At 55.9% G+C, this 22,420-nt stretch overlaps 1 protein-coding gene across 1 annotated transcript in view; it reads left to right on the top strand.

The window, feature by feature from the left end:
• GLIS1 (GLIS family zinc finger 1) overlaps positions 1–20,903 on the top strand; it is a 79,445-nt gene extending 58,542 nt beyond the window's left edge. The window contains exons 3-9 of the mRNA XM_037500449.2: positions 1,588–1,749; positions 6,317–6,427; positions 9,959–10,091; positions 15,412–15,568; positions 18,798–18,976; positions 19,587–19,754; positions 20,403–20,903. Coding sequence (XP_037356346.2) covers positions 1,588–1,749; positions 6,317–6,427; positions 9,959–10,091; positions 15,412–15,568; positions 18,798–18,976; positions 19,587–19,754; positions 20,403–20,560 — 1,068 coding nt within the window. The 3' untranslated portion in view covers positions 20,561–20,903. The remainder of the gene's footprint in view (positions 1–1,587; positions 1,750–6,316; positions 6,428–9,958; positions 10,092–15,411; positions 15,569–18,797; positions 18,977–19,586; positions 19,755–20,402) is intronic.
• The last annotated feature ends 1,517 nt before the right edge of the window (positions 20,904–22,420 follow it).

The following is a 22,420-nucleotide window of genomic DNA, read 5'->3' as shown; positions in this document are numbered from 1 at the left end:
TGGCCTGTTTACTCCCCCAAACAGGATTTCCTTCTGGTTTTGATGCGTGCAGAAGGCACAACATCTGGAAGTAGGGAGCGGGGCCGCCTCTAAAGCCCAGCTGTGGCGGCTTGCCTTGGACCAGCCCCAGCAGAGTGCAGGCCGCAGTGGCCGGGCCCTTGAGGGAGAGGTGCAGGGGACACACCCAGACCTGCTGTTATCTCTGCGTCCTTGTCCATCTCTGTGTCCTTGTCCTCGCTCCTGGGAGTGAAACCAATGGCCTCCTCTGGTCTTCTCCTCCTCCCCCGCCCACCTGCTCTGGGAAGGCAGTGGGCAGCACCACCTGGCTGAGGTGTCACACATGACCTGCGTCCTTTGCCAAGTCTCAGCCCCCATTGTCGCCATGAGAAGCCCCTATCCTTGGGGCAGGGACGTTGAGGCCACACACTTCCTGGCTGGCTGTGTGGTTAAGTACCTGGCACCACACCTGCTGGACAGAGCAGCTGTGGGTCAGTGGTGGTTCCTCCTGGCCTCTCCTCCAGGGCACGCCGGCCACGTGGGAGGAGCAAGGAGAGAGAACAGCCAGTCACTCTAGAAATCAGGGCTCTCTGCCTCGACTGGGCAGCGTTCAACCTGGACTTGAAGGCCCAGGGGGGTTGGATAGGCAATTACAAGAGAATGGACTTGAGTGAACAAAGGCTTGAAGTTGACCAGTGGGATCCTGCGGCTGTTGCTGGACAGGGAATGGGAGTTGGAGGGGCAGGGAGGTGTGGAGGGCACAGGGGCTGCAGCCGGCAGAGCTTTAAGTGTAGAGTGACAGGGACGTTTCTGCCTCTCGCCCTTCTAGATTGCTGTGTGGAGAGTAATAAGGAGGGAGGGTTAGAAGTTAGAAGATTCCAGAGAGAGGCCAGAGCTGGACAGAGGTTGTGGGGTGGGGGCGGGCGCAGGAGGAAGGCACTGTTTGTATTGATCTGTCCCCCCCCACCCCTGATCCATGCCCACTGTCCAGCATGGGCCTTGGGCAGGGCTGGCATTGGCCAGCTAAATGGCTCAGGGAGAGACCGGAGAGCCTGAGTGTAGGAATGCTGTGGCTGTTCTGACAGCGGTCAGCATTGCTGCTGGGCTCCAGATGGACAGAGTCCTCCCTTGGGGGCTTCATGTCACCCCTGAGTGGAGCCCCACAGTGTCAAGCTTATAGGCAAGGACATAAGACCCAGGGAGATCAAGGACACTGTCAAAGACTCATTGGGACAGCCTGACTCAAATCCAGGTCTTGGTCCCAAATCTAGGGCTGTCCACATGTGCCTCCTGTCACGGCAAGATGTCACTTCCAAATGCATCAGAGGGGCCCTCCCAGGTCTAGAAATGGCAACACCATTCTCTTCACTCCCAGAGGCCATTCTAAGGCAGGGCTGCATTTTATTCCAGGACCCACCAGGGCTTCTCAGATAAGAGTCTGTCCCTGTGCACTTCATGGGGAATGAAACCGGGGTACCTGGAGATCTTGGCAGGATGGGTGTAGAGGGCCAGGGGATGCTAGGACCATATCTGGGCTGGGTGGTAGGCTATCCGGGGCTGCGGAACACCCCTCACCAGCCTCTCCTGCAGTTTGAAGGCTGCAGCAAGGCCTTCTCACGGCTGGAGAACCTCAAGATCCACCTGCGGAGCCACACAGGCGAGAAGCCGTACCTGTGCCAGCACCCAGGCTGCCAGAAGGCCTTCAGCAACTCCAGCGACCGTGCCAAGCACCAGCGCACCCACCTTGACACGGTAGGCTTGGAGGGCAGCGGCCAAGGCGGAAAGGATGTGTGCGCTGCCCTCGGTGGTCTCATGCGGGGTGGGGGCGGGGCAGCATGCAGAAACCCTTCCTCATCCTTGAGCCCTGTTGACATTTAGGGCAGGATTATTGTTTGTGGGAGAGGAAAGTCCTGTCCTTACAGATTTAGTGGTATCCCTGACCTTTAGCCACTGGAGAGACAGAAGGTTGTTTCCCATCTCCCGGTTGTGACAACCAAAAATATCTCTGCACATTGCCCCATGTCCTGGGAGGAGTCGTGACTGCCCCTGTTGAGAATCAGTGCCCTGGCCCATGGGCACCCATAACCTCACATGTCCCCAGAGGACAGGCTCACCATCTAGCATCTGCTCCCCTGGACCAGGCAGCCACCCCCAGGACAGAGCACTCCCCCCTCTTCCCACTGCACCCCTCCTTGGAGGCAGGCCAGAGCTGAAGTGGCCAGTGGCCGTGCATAAGGCTCCAGGGTCCTGGAACAGTGATCTGGGCCTCCTGCCTGTGTGTCGTATCCCTTGGCCCCAGTTTGTGCCTGATAGTGTAATTACTTGCAGCTCTATCTCAGAATCAGCCAAGCATTTTCTCTTGTGCATAAGAGCTTGTGTTTAAAAGCACTTGTCCTAAAATACCATCTCATATTCTCACACTGACCCTGCCAGCCTGAGCGTCACTAACCTGTTAGACAAATAAGGGAGGCAGGGCTCCGGGAAGGTTAGTGCCTGCTGAAATGAAGGCCTCAGGCCTGTCCCACCTGCCCCGTGTGTGTGTAGGGGGATGTGGTCGAGGGGACCCCAGCCCCCGTGTACAGCAGGACATGTGTCTGGGTACCTGGCCTGCATCTCTGCTTTTCCTGCCAACGTTTGGGAAACTCTTCCAAGGGGGACTAGGAGACCTGAGTGTCTGTCTAGTCCTGCCCATTCCACACATCCACAGATGAGGAAACAGAGGCCCAAGAGATGACTGACCTGCCTAGGTTAAGTCGGAGGCCACCAAACAATAGCCTCAGTGCTGAAGGCCCTCTGGTCAAGTTGTTTATTTTATAGTTGGGAAAACCAAGACCCCCAAAGATGGGGGCACGACAGAAAATAATAGGGAAATTGTATTTCAGGTCCAGACCAGGCCCTGGGTGGAATTTTCTATACATCTGCCCCTCATGTTACACAGACCCTTCCCCAGTTTAATCCTGGTGACCACGCACAAGAAAGGGGTTGTCACCCTCACTTTGCAAAGAAATTGAGATCCAGAGAGATCAAGCCCTTGAGGTTGTCACAGTTGGTAAGTGGTAGAGCTGGGAGGCAAGCCCTGGTCTGTCTGACTCAGATCCAGCGCCCCTTTCTGGAAAATCAGGTGTGTCTGCTCCCTGGAGAGGTGGTGCTGAGCAGAGGGATCAAGGGTAGGAGTGATGAACCCCACCCTCCCTCCTCCCTCCCCTCTTAGGCTTCATTGTCACAGGCTGTGTTGGGGACATGAAGTGAGGAAGCGATCTAACAAATCCCCCTGCCTTCCCTGCTTTCTCATATGCCCGGTCCTCAGGGCCCTTGGCAGCAGGCCCAAGCCTGAGAGGCAGGTTTATGCCCCAGCATGCCTGGTTGTGTCTTCCAGAGACCATGAGGCAGCACCAAAAGCACCAGGCCTCTCTGCACCACCACCCCCTGGGCTCTTGGGGTCACCTACCCTGACTTCACCCTTCCTCCCTCCCCTCTGCATTTCCTGGACCCAGCCCCAAAGCAACAGGCCTCTGGCCTCACTTAGTGTGTGAACAGAGCTCCGAGGGCTAGGTCAGGTCAGGCCCAGAATGAGCCTACAGGGTTATCTCAGGCCTTCATCTTCCCAGAAGGTCCCCTCGAAGCCCGGGAGGTGCAGCGCCAAGCCCAGCCCCTTCTGTGCCCTTCCCCATGTAAATACCACAGGCAGCTCCGTGCTCCTATGTTGCTCTCCCAGCACCCACGGCTCCAAGGCCCAGCACATCAGGCCCTGTGCAGGCGGGACCCAACCATGCCTGCAGCTCCCCTCTGGCTCCAGCAAATGTGGGATTTCCTACCCCTCTCCATGAGCAAGAAAGCGTGGCTGAACAGACTCGAGAGCCAGGCCTAGGTTCTAACTCTGGCCTTCCACCTGGCCCTGGAGGTCTGAGGAAAGTCACTTGCCTCTCTGGGCCCCAGTTTCTTCCAACAGCTACCTCACTAGAGAAAGAAGGGGGGATCCAGTAAAGTGATGGGTGGTCAGGTCTGACGCATGATCTGCACAGTGAATGAGCCCCCCCCCCCCCGCCACCAGCCCCTGACAGCGCTGACCAATCCTGCCACGTCCCAGGGACTCTAACGTGGGGCTGAGCCACTGTCCCACTTTGGCCTCAGTATCCCCAGGGGCGAGGTGGAGGTGATAATCTCCCTTTGCCTACTCCAGGGAGTCTTTCAGGACTGCAGATGAAGAAAGCACCCCAGCAGAGTGTGACTGTGAGATCTTGGTTCCTGCACCAGCCAAATGGGGTGCTTCTTGCGGGGTGCATGTGGGACTGAAAGAACATGTGGGATGGCAGTTGCTCAGTGCAGCGCTGCACACAGAGAGCCCATAGGGTGCACATAGGGCGCATTCAGCAACCGAGTGCAGATCCGGAGGATGTTGTGAGCCTCCCCCATGCTCCCAACACTGTGGAACTTGTCCTCATTATTAACAAGGCTGGAGCCTGTACGGTGACTCCAGGCCCGGGTCTTGGCTGCTATTTGGGACAGCCACAGGGTTTCCTGAGGGCTCACGGGGGAGCCGGGCTGGAGGAATGTTCTGCACACGTCAGGCCCTGGAAAAACAAACAGAGTTGGGCCTTGCTGCCCTCTTTCCAGGCGAGTGTGCCTGCACACACGGAGCTCTGTTTGTTTGCTTTTTTGACAAAAGTGTGTGGATTTGTATCAGCATTCCCAAGGGGCAGGGCATGGGGCAGGCAGAGCAGTGCCATGGGGGGAGGTGGAGGGAAAAGAGGGTGAGAGAGAGTGCGGGTGCATGCAAGGGACGGGTGTCAGGATGAGAGGGGCTGTGTGTGCGGCTGTGACCCTGTGTGGTTGATGGGGGCACCTTTGAGACATGCCTCACCCCTCGCCCCCATACATACTTTCCTTTCAGCAAAGCCAGCTTCTCACTGCGCTGTCTCTCTCTTTTTGCTCTCCTCCATTTCTTTAACCTGGCAACCCTCCGTGGCAGCACCAAGGTATGGTCATCTTTCCACTTCCCCACCCTACGAGGTCCCTGGGTGTGAGGTCGGACCAGCCTCTCCTCCGTCCATCAGGGGCAGAGTTGCCTTGAGGTCTGGGAGCCAGTCCCTGTGGGCATACCTGACACAGCAGTCCCTAAGAGGTGACGCGGCCTCCAGATATCCTCCTGCTCCGGTAGTTCCTGGGGACTAGAGGATCCTGGAGAAGCAGAACCACTAGATGCATTCAGAAGGGAACCTATGGTAGCAGCTGGAGTCCCCAAGCAGGGTTTTGGGGAAGCCCCTCTGAGAGGGGTGAGATTTCAGTTAGTGCTACAGACCCCCTCTCCCCCGCCTTCGATCTGTCCCTGGGACCTGGATGAACCAGCTGGGACCCTCCTGAGAACGCAGAGAAGGGCGCAGAGCCAACCCAGCATCCAGGTGGACAGTGGGAGGCTCAGGAGGTAGGGGCGAGAGGAAGATTCAGGATCCTGGGCTTGAAGAGGGGGTGATGTGGGCAGGGGCAGGAGCACAGGTGAGGACTCAGCAAGGCCCAAGTCACAAAAGACCTTCAAGATAGGTTGTATCCACGGGCACCAGGGAGCCATGGAGGGATCTGAGGTGAGAGCATGGCTAGATCTGTGAGAAAGGCCATGTGGCTGTGAGTGTGAGGAACACCTAAAGCAGGGGAGGGCCTAGGCACTTGGAAGCAGGGGGAGGCGGTAGATGTGGGTTTGTCATAAGCAGTGGCGCCCCACAGGGAAGGGACACAAAAGGCACAGATCCCCACTTCCCAGGCCTGTGCTGTCAGAGTCAGTGCCCTCCTGGACTTCCATGGCTGTCAGCATGAAGACTTGGGTTTCTTGAAGCACAGACAGCAGTCTGGGGACTCTGGACCCACAAGGTGTGGTCTGTCTCTCCCAACCTGGGGCACCAGCTTGGCTCTATATTTGTTCCCTCTCTGCCCCTTGTTGTACCCCCTTTTTCCCCCTCTACTCCTCTCTAAGACAACCACCTCACTTTACTCCTTGTCACTCACTGGTCTCAGGCTACAAGGGGTGCACTTTTCTTAGAGCACGTCAGCTGGAAGAGCCCATTTTGCAGAGGAGAAAGTGAGACTCAGAGAGGGGGACGTGACTTACCTGAAGGCCTGTGTGGGGTAGAGTGGAGACACAAGCCCCCTCCTTCACCTGTGGTGGGGCCGGCTGAGTCAGGCCCTTCCTGGCCGGGACATGGAGGGAGGGACAGTCATGAGCCCGCAGCCTGCCTTCTTCCCGTCATCCTCGCTATTGCAAAGCAGCAGGGCCTTGGGCCTGGCAGGTGGCCCCACACTCACCCTGCCTGCCCCTCTGCTGTTACAGAAGCCCTACGCCTGTCAGATCCCCGGCTGCTCCAAGCGCTACACGGACCCCAGCTCCCTCCGCAAGCACGTGAAGGCTCATTCAGCCAAGGAGCAGCAGGTGCGGAAGAAGGTAAGAGCCCTCTGTGTCAGGCCCGCCTCTGCAGATCCCCCCCAGCATGAAGCCAGGTTCCCCCACTCCCGAGTGCATTCACCGCTCACACGTTCATCACCCTCTGCCTCCCACATGGCCCCTGACCTGTGCTTGGCATCAAGGATGCGAAAATGGAAAACCTCGCGCCTGCCCTCAGTGGGGACCTGGCGGGGCACGAGCGTGCAGAGACACGCAGTGTAACAATGGAGGTACGCAGCCACAGTCCAGGGCGCCGGAGGGCCCTTTGCCTGGTAGGGTGGGAGTAGAAGGGTCTGTGAAAGGAACGGCCCTGGGCGCCAGGCACAGTGGTTGGGGGGTGCTCAGGAGCCATCCCAGCCTGCGCCGAGCCCCTCCACTGCTAACCCTTAGGCCTTGGGTGAGTTTCTTAGAGTGTTTGTGCTTCATGGTTCTCAACTGTCAGCTGGGGGCCACGGAGGGCTTGCTTTCAAAGGCTGTTGTGAGGATTAAACGGGCAAGTATGTGTTCAAGGTTTACAACGGTACTTGGCCCAACATAAACACTCAGAATGAAAGTCGGGGGATGCTTTCACTAAATCTCAGAAAGGAATAGGCACTGGGCAGGTGAGGACAGTAGAACAGTGGACTCCAGAGTAACTGTGTGAGGACCAGATGTCTGAGGCTGAGCAGGGAGGCAGGAGTGTGTGTGTGTGTGTGTGTGTGTGTGTGTGTGTGTTGGGGGACAGGGGTGCTACAGTTAGAAGCCCTGCTGAGGAGTTGGAGCTTTGTCCCAGAACAGTGGGTGCCACTGAGAGGTCTTAAGCAGATAAGGGACATGTCACCCTGAAAGATGGCTCTGGGGACCCAGTGGGGAGTGGGATTGGAATGGTTGGAGAGAAGTCCAAGGCAGGGGGACCACTGCCTTGGTGGTGGTGGGGGCGAACCAGGGGCAGACGTGGGGCAGAGTGGGAAGGGAAAGAAAGGGCGAGGCTAGGCAGCTACTGAGCTGGGCAGGAGGTGCGGCAGGGGTCCCCATGTCAGTCGGGGGCAGGACAGATGTCACTGCACCAGGACGGATCTAAGAAAGAAGGGATTTGCAGAACAGTATGTTTAAAGCACATCTCCAGAGAACCGCTGGGGCCACGGAGATACTGCTTGTGTGGCAGGAAGGGCACGGGGCTGAAGAGAATCACCAGGGTTCAATCTGGGGATGCAGGCATAGCAGAGGGGGAAGAGCCCATTCATTCATTCAGCAGGATATATGACATACCCACTGTAGATTCAGCAGTGAATACAGCAGAGAAAAGCTTAGAGCCTGGAAAAAGCTGACTGCTTTCATCCCATAGGATGGGGTTTACAGAAATTGGGGTGCAGGCGCAAGCAGGCCTTGGTGGGAGAGACCATGGGAGGGGACACCAGGCTCCAGACTTCAGACTTTATCGGAGTCTCGGGGAGTCACTAGAAGGAACAGAGCAGAGAAGGGACAAGGCAAAGATGCTCCACGAACTCCCCGCAATCACCCCTAAAGGGGAGGCCTGGTGCTTCACAGACTCTCATTTAGTCCTCACTATCACCCCAGGAAGTGGCACTACTTTCATTCTCATTAGAGATGTGGAAACTGAGGCTCAGAGAGTTCACAGACTGCCCAGAGTCACGCAGCTCCGAAGTGACAGAACTGGGGAGGGTCCCTTCTCAGACCCTCTCTCCTCTGAGCAGTCTCTCTCCTCCGCTCTCTGGGTGAGGGGCCTGAGCTGGGACAGGGAAGGGCCCAGGCTCCGAGGCTGGAGGCTGCTGTCCTGAGCCGACTGGTGCCCGAGGACCAGAATCCTGCCCTGGTTTTCCCAGGCCCCGTGCTTGGCTCGCGCTGAGCCCCAGGGACCCGGGGCGGCAGATCTGCAAACTTCCCAACAATAAGCATTCATTAAGAGCCATCGGAGATGATGTATCTTTCTGGGTAAAGTGACCCTTGTATTATGACAACTCCTTGGCAGCCCTGCTGTGTTTCAGAGAGAATTAGAAATGCTTTTCTTCCTTAATTCTCCTCTCCTGCTGCTCCTAATCCGATCGACATTGTGGTCTGCGAGAACATGCCTTGGCCTTCTTTTGCCAGAAACTTAATTTACATGGAAAACAGCTGCTGGGTCAGGTTGCTGAGAGCCCATCGGGAGCCTGGGCAGGCCTCCCCCAAGCCTGGGTGCTGACCCATTGGCCTGGGGTGCTGGAAGAACCCGCGGGGCTGCCACTCAGCAGCTGTGTGACACGGGGAAGACCATTCTCTGGGTCTGTTTTGTCCTGGGGAAGATGAATAGACCTGTCAATCTTCAGGGCTCTGATAATCAAGGTTAGGGTTTTCCTTGAGAGAAGGGGCCCTTCTTATCCGGGTGCATGCTCCCCCCATTGCCTGCTGTCCTGCTGTCCCACCCTGCGCTTCCCTGGCGCCCTCTGGAGAGGTGGAGACTTCTGCGGTGTTCAGCTTGTCTGCCTTTGAGTGTTATCCAAAGATTTGGTTGGGTCACTGTGCTTGTCCCAGCGCAGGCTTGCTCGTAGCCAGTGACCTCAAGTCCATTTATTGATCACATGCCATGTGACCGCGTGGCACTCAGCCAGATGGAGCCAGCCAGCCCTTCACACAGCGCATTCACCAAGCACATGCATCCCTTTCATCTCGCTGCTCCAGAGCAGAGGGGCGTGTGGGTGGTTATTGTTGCTTCTTACAGGTGGGAATGGGAGACCAGAGAGGTTATTTTTCCAGCATCACACAGGGAATAAGAAAAGGTGAAGTGGGATTTGACCCCAGGCTTTCTTTCCCTATACCCACTGTACCTTGTACCAGGAAGAAAAAAAGCCTTGGGGGAAGGGAGGAGGAACCGAAGCGGGAAGACCCTGCGGGCCCATCCAGCCACACTCTTAGAGCCTCTGGTCCTGAGTCCCTGCAGTATTTATTCCCACCACGCCGGCTCACCTCTGTGGCATTCCACAGAAAGGGGGAGATGACATATGCCTTGCAGCCCTCCAGCTACCTGGGAGGGAGGCAGCTGTTCTTTGATCCCCTGTCTTCCCCACCTCCCTTGGCAGCTCTCTGTCCATGACTGAGTATGCCAGGCCCAGCAGGGATGCCACAGGAGACCCCCTTCCTAGAGGACAGGCAGGACCCCCCACACACACACAACCTGCAGGAGACTTTGGCTTTCTCAGGACTCCCAGCTCCCTAAACTCCCAGTCTAGGACACTCCCACTGGCCTTCCTCCTGGTCAGCTTTGTGACTCGGATGGCTCTCCCAGCCTCTCCAGCCTACCCGGCTGTCTCCTTATTTCTCTCGCACAGACATGCTCCCTATTAAAAATCTGACATGTTCAATCTCTTCTTGGCCTTTGCTTCTCAGATCTGAACTACCACCACCACAATGTACACATTCAGCTTCATTTTATAGCTGAGGACACTCTGGCTCAGGGAGGTCAAGGGTCTCCGCCCCAAGACCACTGTCCTTCCCATCCTATGTGAGGGTTGCTGGTGGTCGAACACTGAACCCCCTCTCCCTCTGCTTACTCCCCAGCTGCACACGGGCCCTGATACTGAGGCCGACATCCTGACCGAGTGTCTGGCCCTGCAGCAGCTCCATGCGTCCACACAGCTGGCTGCTGGCGACGGGAAGGGTGGCCGCGCCCTGGGCCAGGAGCTACTCCCAGGTATGGATGAGGGGAGGCAGGGCCCTTTCACTGGTGCCACCCAGCCCTTCAGGAAGACAACAGTGCCTTGTGAGCCACCAGGGGCCACATGGGTATGACTTATGAAGGGCACCCACTCCTCTGGAGTTAATTGCCTCTCTGCCCTGGCTCCCCACCTTCAGTCCAGTGGGAGTCTGTGGCTCCCCACTGCCCATGGATGAAACCCAGGCTCCTCTCAGCCTGACCTCTGAGGCCCCCGGGGGCTGGACACCCTCGTGGCCTCCTGCCCCAACTTAGCACATTGGACACAGCCTCAGAACACCCCACGCTCTCTCTTGTCTCTGAGCCACTGTGACACCTTGCAGTCTTCCTCCCCAGCTTCACCAAGGCAGCGCCCGTGCTTCCTTCAGAACCTGCCTTAGGATTCGGGTGTCACCTCCACCTGAAGCCCCATGTATTCCTACCACAAATCCTTGCCTCAGAGAAGAAAGATGCCTCTGAAGGAATGGACAACTTGGCTGTAATCACTTCCAGTTCATCACTAAATTCCAGAGATGAGACAACCCCCCACCCACCCACACACAAACACACAACCGCTAGGACCTTACAGGCCCACCAGCTGGGTGCTCAGAGCCCCAGGTCCAGCCGAGGCAGCTGTCTGCTCCTCCCAGCAGTTTCAGGCCCGGGGCATGTCCAGGCACCAGCAGGAATGCTCGGCCAGATAAGGGCAGTGTGACCTTCGGATCCAGCTGGCAATACCCACCCTCCACTCTCCCCAAAGAAACCTCCCACAGTATCAGAGCAGAAAGCTCTTCCCGCTCTCTGGGATTTCTTGAATTACTCCAACCATATTTAACATTTTTATTTTCTATCCTTTCTCCTCCTTGTTGAAGTAGCAGCAGATGTAAGAATGTGTCAGAGCACTTACCAAACAGCCTCAAGACAGCCAAGGGGTTGATCCTTTCCCGGGGCCCACCTGCGCAGGGCTCAGGTCTGCGAGGGCAAGGGTACCCCACTAGGATGGGTCCATGGAGGAGGGCTGCTTCTCACGGGGCCAGAAGGGACTACAGAGTTGCCCAGGCCAGGGATGAAGGTTGCACCCAATGTGCCATCTCCTATGGTGGTGATGACCATGTGGAGCTCTGTGTTGGGAAGGGTTCTGAGACTTCTAGCAGGATAAGGCCTGTTACTGCTTAGCCCTTGTAGCCCAGGGACCCAGGTCCCACGGCCCTTTCATTTTTCTCCTGGGAGAGCTCGGACCTGGGCAAGACTTACCTAAGGTCATCTGGTGAACTCAACAGTAGCTGAGCCAGGTTAGCAGACTGTTACCCCAGATACCAGCACAGTGCTTGTCCCCAAGAGAGGGACCAGGGCCGGCAGTCACCGTCCAGAGCACCAGCTTGGGCAGGCCATGTCATAGTCATCATCTTATTCAATCCACCCTGAGGGTGGGGTGAGGAGCCCCTCCTACAGCTGAGAAAGAGAATCCATTGAGGCAACATCACAAACTGGGGAGCATCAGGTAATGTCACCTGCCTAGGCCTGGTCTGTGACACTGAGTGAGTGGTGACCTCCCTGCCTTCAGCCTGTTTCTCCCCAAGACCTGCACTGAAAACCAGTGTGCAGGTGGACGTGATCCTTACACAAACTCTGTGACCAATAATTTTATCATTATTCCTGTTGCTTTGGTGAATGAGAAGAGTAACTATCCACTCATCCATCTCCTAATAATGCAGCAGCCGATACATATTATGTGCCAGGAACCGATCCAGAGACTGTATATGTATGTTGCGTATCATAACCTGTAACATCAGCCTCATAAAGCACATGATTTAGACTCTTTCTTTTCCAGATGAGGAAACTGAGGCCTTGGGAGGTTAAGTAACTATTTGCCTGAGGTTCCACAGTCAGTAAATGGCAGAGGCAGGACTTGAACCCAGGTCATCTGACTGCCGGCATGCTGCATTCCCACTACTAATGCTAGGCCTATGCCACACTGAGCATCTACTGTGTGCCAGGCCCTGTGCTGGTCCCTGTCCTACAGCTGCTCTTAGCACCTCTAGGAGCGAATGACCAGCCAGGCAAATCCAGGGGTCCTGGATCCGGCCCAAGCTCCCCTTCCTTCCCCCAGCTCTGGCTCCAGCTCTGGCCACCAGCTTCCCCTGCAGGCTGCACCACCAGCGGATGCCGGAGGCACAGTGAGGAACAGATGTTAGGGCCAGAGGTTAAGCTCACAGCTGATGATTGATGACCCTGATTTATAGCCTGAAATGGTATGTTTTGGGGAGAGGCCTGCCTGGTGGCCCCCACTTCTGCTGGTTTTCCCAATATGGTGCTTCCTTCGTCCTCATTCTCTGTCAAGTGTCCAGCATGCCTAGACGACACACTAGGTCTCCCGTGTAGGTGCATCCTCGGGAGACTGCACAGGACCAGAGCAGGGGAAGCAGCGGATGGAGTCAGGGAGCTTTAGGACAGATAAGTCCAGAACAGAGGGCTGAGGGCGAGAAAGGGGCTGGTGAGGGCGAACTTTCATTGTCTGACTACAGCTAGCTCCCTCGAGCTTGTCTCTCATCAGTAAGGTCCAGCTCTCTTCCTAGGAAACCCTTGGGAATGTACCTGGCAGGCCTCCTGTGGGGTAACATGCAGACCCATGGTGACGTGATGGGCAGTAAGGACGTGAGAAGCATGAGGTCAGCATAGCTGAGGGAGAGGCAGCAGGATTTATCAGGATTCCAGGCCTTCATAGCTGTCACGTTCCCAAATTGGTTCAAGATGGCAGGTAAGGTGGTTCTAGAGAGAGTGGTGAGCAGAACAAGCCAGGAACAGCACTGAGCCAGGCTCCATTCACAGAAATCCCCTCTGGTGACTTCCTTACCATGTTGAAGGTGACATCAGATGGATGGGCACACTGCCCATGGGAGCAGGGGTTCCCAAGACAGGGAAGAGTAAGGAATGCAGCCCAGAGGCAGAGGGCCCTGGGGATCTGGTTCAGAGACCTGGGTGTCATAGCCAGCCCACAGGGAAGCCTGGGCCAGAGCCGGAGTCAGAACCCTGTGCCTTTTCCTGGGCTTGACTTCAAGTGGACTGTCTCTTGGCATCACTTGGGAGGCAGACCTGCTTTATGGCTTCCACTGTATAATTTGGGACAAATCACTGATGTTCTTTAAGACTCAAGTGTCTTCATGTTAAAATGGGATCATCTCCTCTACTGACAGTTGTCGAGATGGTAAAACTAGACAATGTGGAGAGAGTTTGACCTCTAGTATATTCTTAATAGTAACTTTTTGAGGAACACCTTCTAGAAGTCAAAATTCGACAAAGTGAAATTCAGAGAAGTAGATGAAGCGGTGTTGAAGAATGACGCAGCACAGAGATATCTGTGACCCAGTAACACTGAGAGGTGTCCCATCTGAGTAGGCAACAGTCTGTCGGAAGAACATGGGGAACACTGCAAATGCTGGGGGCAGGGGCGGAGGGACGCAGGGCTGGAAATATCCAGCACATAGAACAGTTCAAAATATTTTCTAGATTCCATTGTTATTTCTTCAAGGATCCCTGAATTATTTTAAAAGCATAATTATTTAAAAGCATGATACACTGGGTATTTTTAAATTATTTTCATGATTTCTGGCCCAGTTCTACTTGACTGATATGCTCATTTTTAAATCTATTTAACCTTTCCCCTGCCCACCCTTCTTGACAACCCCCTGTCAAGCATATCACCTGCTAGTAGACCATAGTGCTTTACAGCCATAAACAGAGTTAGAAAACAGTAACTATTGTTAATAATATACATTTATTATAAAAGTAGGATTTTGCCTAATATCTGAGGCTCTAGCTCCAGGCCAGAGTTATAAAATCTTTGATCTCATAAGCCATGTTTAGTTTTTTAACAGTTTCAAAGGCCTTTCATGGGCACGTTCTCTCCACTTTACCACAGTCCCCACTGCTCCCTGTTGTTGACCTCTACAGTTTTACCTGTTTTGCTCTCTGCCATGCTGCCTAAGACATGGACCCTACACTCCCTCTCTGTCACAGCCCTGCTCAATTCCTTGTAGTAGCTCCTTGAATTGTAGATTTGGGCCAGAGGGGCCAATCTGGAATGGGTTAGCCTTAGAACCCCAACCACCTGAGACGATAAAATGTCCCCCTTTACTTCAACCATGATGGAGTATCTTGTGTTTTCAGGTGGGTCATGAGATAACAAAGGGCATTGGATCTGGATCTAGGAAGACCAGAGTCATATTCAAAGTGTACCAGCTAGTGGACTCCGATCGATCGGGTGGATACTTTCTCAGTGTGGCCCTGGGGATGGGCCCCTGGTCTCAGTGTCCTCCCAAATCATCGACTTAATGGAGTGGCTTCAGGGGCAATCATGCCAATTTCTATTAAAATGGAAATAAACATAGGTAGATTGAAGGGGGATGCATAATTGACTCCATTTTTTTTTTTTTCAGATACAAAAGGGAATGTTAATCATGCAGCCCTTGCTTTGGGCCCCACCCCACCCCTTGCTCCAGTCTCACAGTAGGGAGTTAACTCTCCCCTCTAAGTGGGGTTCCTTGGTGAAGGCATTTGGGAAACACTGACCTCAGTTTGGCCCTGGAGCAACAGCTGACTGTGACCTAGTGCCACCAGTTGATTCATTAGCCCACCTGTCTTCTCAACAAGGGTAATAAGACCCTAAGGAGTAAAGGGCGATACGACCCTGCTGGCATCGTCTAGGTCTAGAACGTGGGATTAGAGCACAGCTGCATCTCCCCTCATTCAGGGCCCTTGTGCAGTGTACAGACTGTACAACCATCCATGGCAGCCCTCTTAAAGATGTCCCAGGCCAGCCCATATGCAGCTAGCATAGCCATCCTCTCTTTGGGACCCTCACAGTGGATATCAGCGTCTGCTTGCACATCTCTGGGGGTTTATTTTCTCCAAAGGCCACCGGTACCCAACAATAACTCTTGCCTGTTAAGAAGTATGGCTGAGTCCTAAGCTATAGCCTACTTCAAGCTTCTCTCCATTCTGGATCCTGATCTGCTACTGAGTCTACCCACTCACATGCCCCACCATCACCACCGTTAAGCCCATACTTCTGACAGTCCCTTGTCACTCCAGCTCTGCTGCCTGGTTAGACCTCAGCCCTGCACACAGCCCTTCAGACAGGGCGTCAGCAGAGCAGAGTGGGCACATCATGCCCTCATTTAGGCCTCTGACCTTCTGCTAATAGGACCTTGGTTTCCCTTCTTGCCTTTCTCTCTATAAGCAGGCCCACAGCTCCTGAGCCACCCCCAGCCATGCCTAGGGAGTGGCTGAGGCCCAGTGATGCTTGTTTGCTTCCCTGCAGGTGTGTATCCTGGCTCCATCACACCCCACAATGGGCTTGCCTCAGGCATCGTGCCCCCCACGCATGACGTGCCATCCAGGCACCACCCACTGGATGCCACCACCAGTTCCCACCACCATCTGTCACCTCTGCCTACAACAGACAGCACCAGGGAGGGGTAGGTACAGCAAGCCAGTGGTCCTCTGGGGACAGCAGAGGGCACCTGCAGGGAGGCAGGCGTTGTGCGCGCTTAATCGTTGCTGGTAATGAAAACACCGAGTTGACCAAACAGTCTGCACCAAACAGTCCTGTGCACAATTTCATTGATTCCTCAGAGTAACCCTACCAGGCGGGTGGTGTTGGACCTGGCTCCTTGACACTACATTTTTTGCACCCTCTGCTCCTCGAAGGACGGCCCTGGGAGATGCTATACCACCTTGACCCCTGCTTTCTGACTGCTGCACCCAGGCCTCCTCGGGACACTCTGGGGCTCTGCCTCAACTCACATCTTGAATTTGGTGAACAGACTGCCCGTTGCCCACTCCAGAGATGCCGGCCTGGATCTGGCCCCCACTTGTGGCCACCGCAGATGTGACCATTGCCTAGACTGCCAGGGCTGTCTCAGGAGCCCTTATGCAGCATCACTGCAGGGAACCCTGGCCTCTTCCTGTGTTCAATGTGGTTCTCATTGTGGCCACTTAATTGGCTGGGAATGGTGAATGTGCTAATTGCTGGCCCCTAATGCTGCTGAAATCTGTTTCCTTGCAAATGGGCAGAGGGAGGCCTCTTAGCCCCACTGCCTGCCCTCCCTGCCACTTTCACTTATCACCAGCAGCAGCTTAATCAGACTTGTCCCCCAAGGCCTGATACCAGAGCCTTCCTGCCCTGCCCTTCCTCACCATGGCTGCAGCCTCGACCTTGGCTTGCCTGTGCCTGGAGCCATCCTGGCTTCATCACCAGATTTGTGACCCAGAGCTCCTAACTGATTTCCTCCCACCATTCATTCATCTATTCATTCGGTGTCCAGTTACTGAGTCCCTGGTGTGGACACTGGGTCCAGTGCTGGGGCCATCGTTGATCCCAGGAACACGTTGAGGACGGAGAGTTGGACAGCCCGCAGGGAGTGACCATACGGGACAGTCCTTTGAGAAAGGAAGGCAGAGGGGGCTGTGGAGAACCCAGGGGAGTGGTTGGGGCTGTCAGGCTTCCTGGAGGTGATGCTATGCCCACCTCCAAGGTTAAATAGGAATTGGTTGAGTGGAGAAGTTGGGAAGAAGGAACAGCAAGGGTGAAAGCAGGTGTAGTGAGAGCTTGGTGAGTTCTGGGAATCATGAACCATTGTGGAGGGTGACAAACTCAGAAGAAGGTCACTGGGGCCAGGTCACAAGCCCCATGACAGGACTCTGGCCCAAGGATCCCGAGCGATGATAATGTTGAGTTTAAGGATGAGAACACACCCAGCCTACAGTGTGGGGCTGGTTTTCCAGGGGTAGCAGCGAATAAGGGGTTCAGGATGGCAGTCTGAACTAAGGCCAGTGGGGTGGAGGAGGAACACTGGCAGACATTAGTGATGTTCAATAAACAGGACTCAAGGAAAGCCAGAGGGCGGGGACCATCAGGGATGAGCCCCTGGGTGGGCAGGAGCAGGGGAAGAAGAAGATGGCTGTGAGTCAGTAGAGAGCCAGGGAGAGGCATCCTGATGGGGTGCAAATGGAGGACCCATCCTGAGCCTCATTTTCCTCCTCTGTAAAATGGGCATTAAAATACCATCCTCTAGAAGGTGGTGAGGATCAGCCACACATGCCTGACACTGTGCTTGTCACCTGGTACAGGGGCCCCCGAACACTAGTCCCCTGCCCCCCATTCACCCACTGGCTCAGGCCACCTGCTCACCCAACCAGCCTAAAAACATTTCCTGCCAAAGAAAAACAAACAGAGAGGCCTTTCCCCGCTCAGGGCTGTGCACTCGGTGTGCCTCATTCATCACCTGCCTGCCGCCTGCGTAAGTGTCCATCAAGAACTCCTACGGCGAGCGGCAGAGTGATGACAAGAGCAAGACGGGACCCCCATCTGGCCAGCACCCCCTTGCCTGTGAGAACTGGGGCTGTCATCCCAACCAGCGGGGCACCCTGGCTCCTCCGGGCTGCAGGAGAGAAAGGCCCTCGAGCCTGACACCAGACCCAGGCCCGGCTTGAATGGGTTCCTTTTTTCAGCCTCTGAGAAGGGGGGTGGCGGGGAGAAGGCCTTCAGCCTCCCCTCCTGGCCAAAGTCAACAGGGAAGGCCACTCATGGCTCCCCAGTGGTTTGCTGGGACGTTTAAATAGCTTGACAGAATTATCTGATTCACTCAAAAATATGCTAAGAGGGCCTGACTTCATGACCAAATTTATTTACCCTGGCTCAGAGAAGACACCGAATAGGGTGGGGTTTTTTTTCCCCCAGCCTTGTGCGAGGTATGAAGCCCTCAGTGTGCCAGGCCAGTGAGGTTTTATATTAATTTTTATAGGTTCCAATTGAAGCAAAAATATTTGATTTAGGAATCATTTGCATGACTCAGAGGAGGCGCTCCAGATGATCTTTTTTTCCTTTTAAAGAGTTCAGGTAGAGCGGCGTAACCTCAGCCGGCATGTCTGCTACGGAGAGTCGTGTTCTGTTTAATTTCACTGGCTGTGAAGGTGGCAAATGTGAATTTATGGCAGATTTGAGACAGGAAAAACAAACTTTGAAAAATGCATGTTTTCCCCCCTTCAGATCTGGTGCTCCTTCATTCTGCAGGGCTGTTCTCTGGGCTGTGTAGCGGGCGATTCTGAAAGCATTTGTTAGTGTTTATTAGCCTTTTGCTGTGTGCCCGGCCCAGTGCTGAACAGTGGGGGACCCAGAGGGTGGAGACCTGGTTCCCCTGAAGGAGCCCCCCAGGGAAAGGAACGCCAGGAAGTTGGGGAAGAGCTGGGGGTGGCTGCCAGGCTGGGCGGGCACCGCACACCGCCCGGAGCAGCGGCTCTCCACACCTGCCTCTGCCCAGAGACTGGCTATGCGGATACCCCTCGGGGCTCCAGCGGGGCGTCTGGCGTTAGCACTCGGTGACGGGGAATTGCTGGGAGAGTTTCCGGTGTCGGTGGAGAACACAGCACCTCTGCAAGGAAACCAGGCTCCAGGACACCAAGTTCCTTGCTGATCGTCCGTCCTAAATACCAGAGGGAAACATTTCCTTACTGATTCCCTTGCACTCCAGAGCTTGCTGAATTTGAAAGTTGACTTCCAGTTTGAACATAATCTGAAATACAACTTCTGTTGTCCTTTAGAGCAGGTCAGCTGTGAGCTCGCCGTCGCTGGAGGGGAGCAAGCAGCGGCACCTAGGCCGCAGGCGCCCACCTCACCCCCCGAGCCCTTCTGTCTGTTCTCTCCAGGTTGGGACCCGGCCTCCTCCCGCCCATGGTCAGCCCCCTGAAGGGGCTCGGGCCACCGCCGCTCCTGCCATCCTCCCAGGGCCATTCTCCGGCGAGCCAGTCTTTCCCCACGCTCCCCAGCAAGTCACCCTACCCGCCCTTCCAGAGCCCTCCGCCCCCACCTCTGCCCAGCCCACAAGGTAAGCTCCTTGAGGGGTGCTCTCCACCCGCCTGCTGATGCGGGGTGCGCTGGACAAACGACACTGAGCTGGGGCAGGCAGGCGGTGGTCAGAGAGTAAGGGCGGGCCCAGAAGGCCACACCTGGAGAAGCCTGGAGACAGGGGACCCGGCACTCCTAGTCTGGGGAAGCTTCCTGGAGGAAATTTGTTTTAAGGGGTGATGAAGGGTCCATACGATCAAGGGCTCTCCCTGAAGAGGGAACAGCATGGGCAGTGGTGGGAGGGGGCTGGGAAAGGCCTGCTCCTTGGAGGGACTGAGTGACTGGCTAGCTCCGAGTGGAGGGGAGAGAGGACTGGCAGCCCCTTCCCTCAGGTACTCGCATCAGCCGCAAATGCTTGGAGACAAGCACAGCCCATGAGCTCACCCCCAAGCCCCTCCCCCTCCCCTGCTGACCAGAGCCCGGGAAGGCCCCAACTTCTGGCTGCTTCTCTCGGGGCTCTCTTCTCTCTTTCACACCGTGATGCCTGGGCAGGACAATATAAGAGGCCAAGCAGTACAGCAGGCAGAGTCCTCTCCTTGCCCTGGCATTTCTCCCTCTGTTAATACAGCCCCTGCCACCTCCCTCTGCAGGGTACCAGGGCAGTTTCCACTCCATCCAGAATTGCTTCCCCTATGGTGACTGCTACCGGACAGCTGAGCCAACAGGCAGTGGGGATGGACTGACGGGGGACACCCACAGTTTCAACCCCCTGAGGCCCAATGGCTACCACAGCCTCAGTGCAAATTTACCTGCCACAGGTAAGCCCCACCTGCACACCTCCCTTCCCTCAGTACCTCCCAAGGCCCAACCCAGTGCTGGGCGCTTCACGCACATTTCCCTGTCAGCCTTGGGACATCCCCATGAGGTAGGGCCACCCCCACTTTGCAGATGCCCCAGGATCCCGCAGAACTGGCCTTCCTCTTTGAGCCCATTTCCTCAGCTGTAAAATGGGGTTGCTCAGAACACACTTTGCAGGATTATTGTGCAGCTCAGTGAGGTAAGACAAGAGGAGCACTTGGCACATGCCCAGTGAGAAACCCTTCTCTGGGTTTCTGGGTCTGGCAGGCAGGGCAAGGGAACCTGAAAGTATGAGAGCGGGTTGGGGCCACGAAGGGCCAGCCCCTTGAGAAGACCCATGATGTCCCATTCCTGATTCTGCCCCATAGGCAGCACCAGGTAATAAGGATCACGCCAAGCCAGCGTGCCTATCTCCCCAGCCACCCTGGGCCCTTTGGAAGGCAAGACCTAGGTGGCTTCTCCCAGGCTCCTTCCCCACCCACCTGCCTGAAAGAGTAGGCCCTGCTGAGGACAAGGGATCCTAGGCAGGTAGTGTGGGTGCTGGGAACCAGAGAAAGACCCTATAGCACAGCCCTGAGGCGTCTGGTCCTCACGCTCTCCCCCCACAGGCTACGAGGCCTTGGCCGAGGCCCCGTGCCCCCCGGCGCTGCCGCCACAACCTTCTGAAGATGTCGTGTCTAGTGGCCCCGAAGACTGTAGCTTCTTCCCCAATGGGGCCTTCGACCACTGCCTGAGTCACATCCCCTCGATCTACACGGACACCTGAAGAAGGCTCCATCCACACCTGCCTGCCCACCACTGCAGACACTACCTTGCCCACCCACCATCTGTCCCCACCCTCCACGCACATGGGGTGCTACGTCTTCAGCAGCCGCCCAGCACTGGCCGGGGAGTGATGGTCCCAGCCCAGTCCGGGCACTCAGAGGTGCCCGACGGGATCCATGACCATGACGTGCCCTTGACTGAGTCATCCATTCCCTCCACTGCCACCACCACCAACACGGTTTTGAAATCACAGACCTCGTGTATATAAAATGTACAGAACTTGTTTTCCATCCCCCTGCCAGTTTTATATTTTTGGTTTTACAAGAAAAACATTAAAAACTGGAAACGAGATTTGGAACCTGGTTTGTGCTTTGTGCGTGAGGCTGAGATGGGAGGGCGGTGGAGGAGTGTGTGATAAGGAGGCTTGGAGGCCACGCAGAAGCCTGCTCCCCCAGGGAGAAGGGGGCCTGAAGCTCCTGGTCCCTACCATGTGCGATGGGCTCGGCAGACACCAGCGTGGGCCCCAGGATCACGTCCAAGGCAGGCTTATCCCACGGCAGGCAGGCGAGCAACAAGGCTGGAAGGAGCCGGAAGACAGACTGAAACCAGAACCCAGATCTATCTGACCCCAGTCTCTGCTCTCTGCACTGACTTCTCAGTGGGGAAAGCACTTCAGTTCTGGTGCTGGCTTTGGGCAACAGGGAGGCCCTGGGAGTGCAGGCAGGTCTTCCAGTGATATCCACACAGCCTCCAGAAAGCACAGGCCCTGCAGGAGGGCGAGGGACAGACAGCATCCTTCCTATGCTGCCGTACCCCAAGTGGCCCAGAAAGGAGGTCAGTTCTGAGGGCCTCACGCTCCCCTGCTGTCTCCCTCCCTAGCGTCCAGCACCGGGAACAGACCCTCCTTCCAAGCCTAGATGATATCCTGAATCTCACCATGTCACCTTAAAGCTCTCCTGGTAAAATGTCCTCAAGGAAAATTCCTGTCATCACTGCTCAACTGAAACACCGCTAGAAGGCCCTCCGGTGGCCCAACCCCATGGGAGCCATCGGTATTCAAGCCCAGGAATCTCTTTGTTCCCCAGGGCTGGTTAGATGGGCAAAGTGAGGGGAAGAGCTAGTCAACCCCTTCTTTCTACAGAGGAACTGAGGTTCCCAGAGGCCACCCCATCAAGTGGTGACAGAATCCCGATTGCAACCCACGCTGCGAACCTGCTCCCTCCCATCAGCAGGGGGCGCTGCTCTCCACGCTACAATTGGCGCCGCTCTGTGCCAGGCCTGCAGGTGCTTCCTGGGGCTCAGCTTGAGGTTCCTCTTGTTTGCCCCCCAGGGCCACACACCACCGCACTGTGCCCAGGCCCCCCCTGTGGGGAGTACTGCCAGGGCTCTCTTCCCTCCAGCCCTGAGCCATGGAGGAGCCAGGCATGGCAGGGAGAGGGGAGGGAGTCTCTCAGCCTCTGAGTTTTCTACTCAAGGTCCCGGCTCCAGTCAAGCAACCCTTTCCATACTTTCCACCCTCTGGATTGTCCTCCCACTTTGGGTATGGGTGATAAAGGGGAATTGCTCCCACTCTTAGAAAAATCAGGCTCTGTACTGTCCCTTCTCTGCCTGACACCCTGCCCGGCCTGGGCAGGCCCTTCACCAGCCCTCCTCAACTGCCCCGGCCTGTGGGGACCATCCGTTCCCTGCCAGAACTATTGCTCCCACTGCACAGATGCAAGTTATGACCTGTCCAGGTGGTGCAGCCAGCGGGTGGTGCAGCAGGATTCAAACCAGGACCTCACACTTGCACCCCTTGAAGTCTGGGGCACCCTGGCTCCCACCTCTCCCAGCCCCGGCCCTCCACAGCAGTCCCACTCAA

Source organism: Talpa occidentalis, unplaced genomic scaffold (assembly GCF_014898055.3).
Source record: "Talpa occidentalis isolate TD23 unplaced genomic scaffold, MPIMG_talOcc4v2.1 talOcc4.9, whole genome shotgun sequence".
NCBI lineage: Eukaryota > Metazoa > Chordata > Mammalia > Eulipotyphla > Talpidae > Talpa > Talpa occidentalis.
The sequence above is the reverse complement of the archived record's forward strand: the minus strand, read 5'-3'. Positions and strand labels throughout refer to the sequence as shown.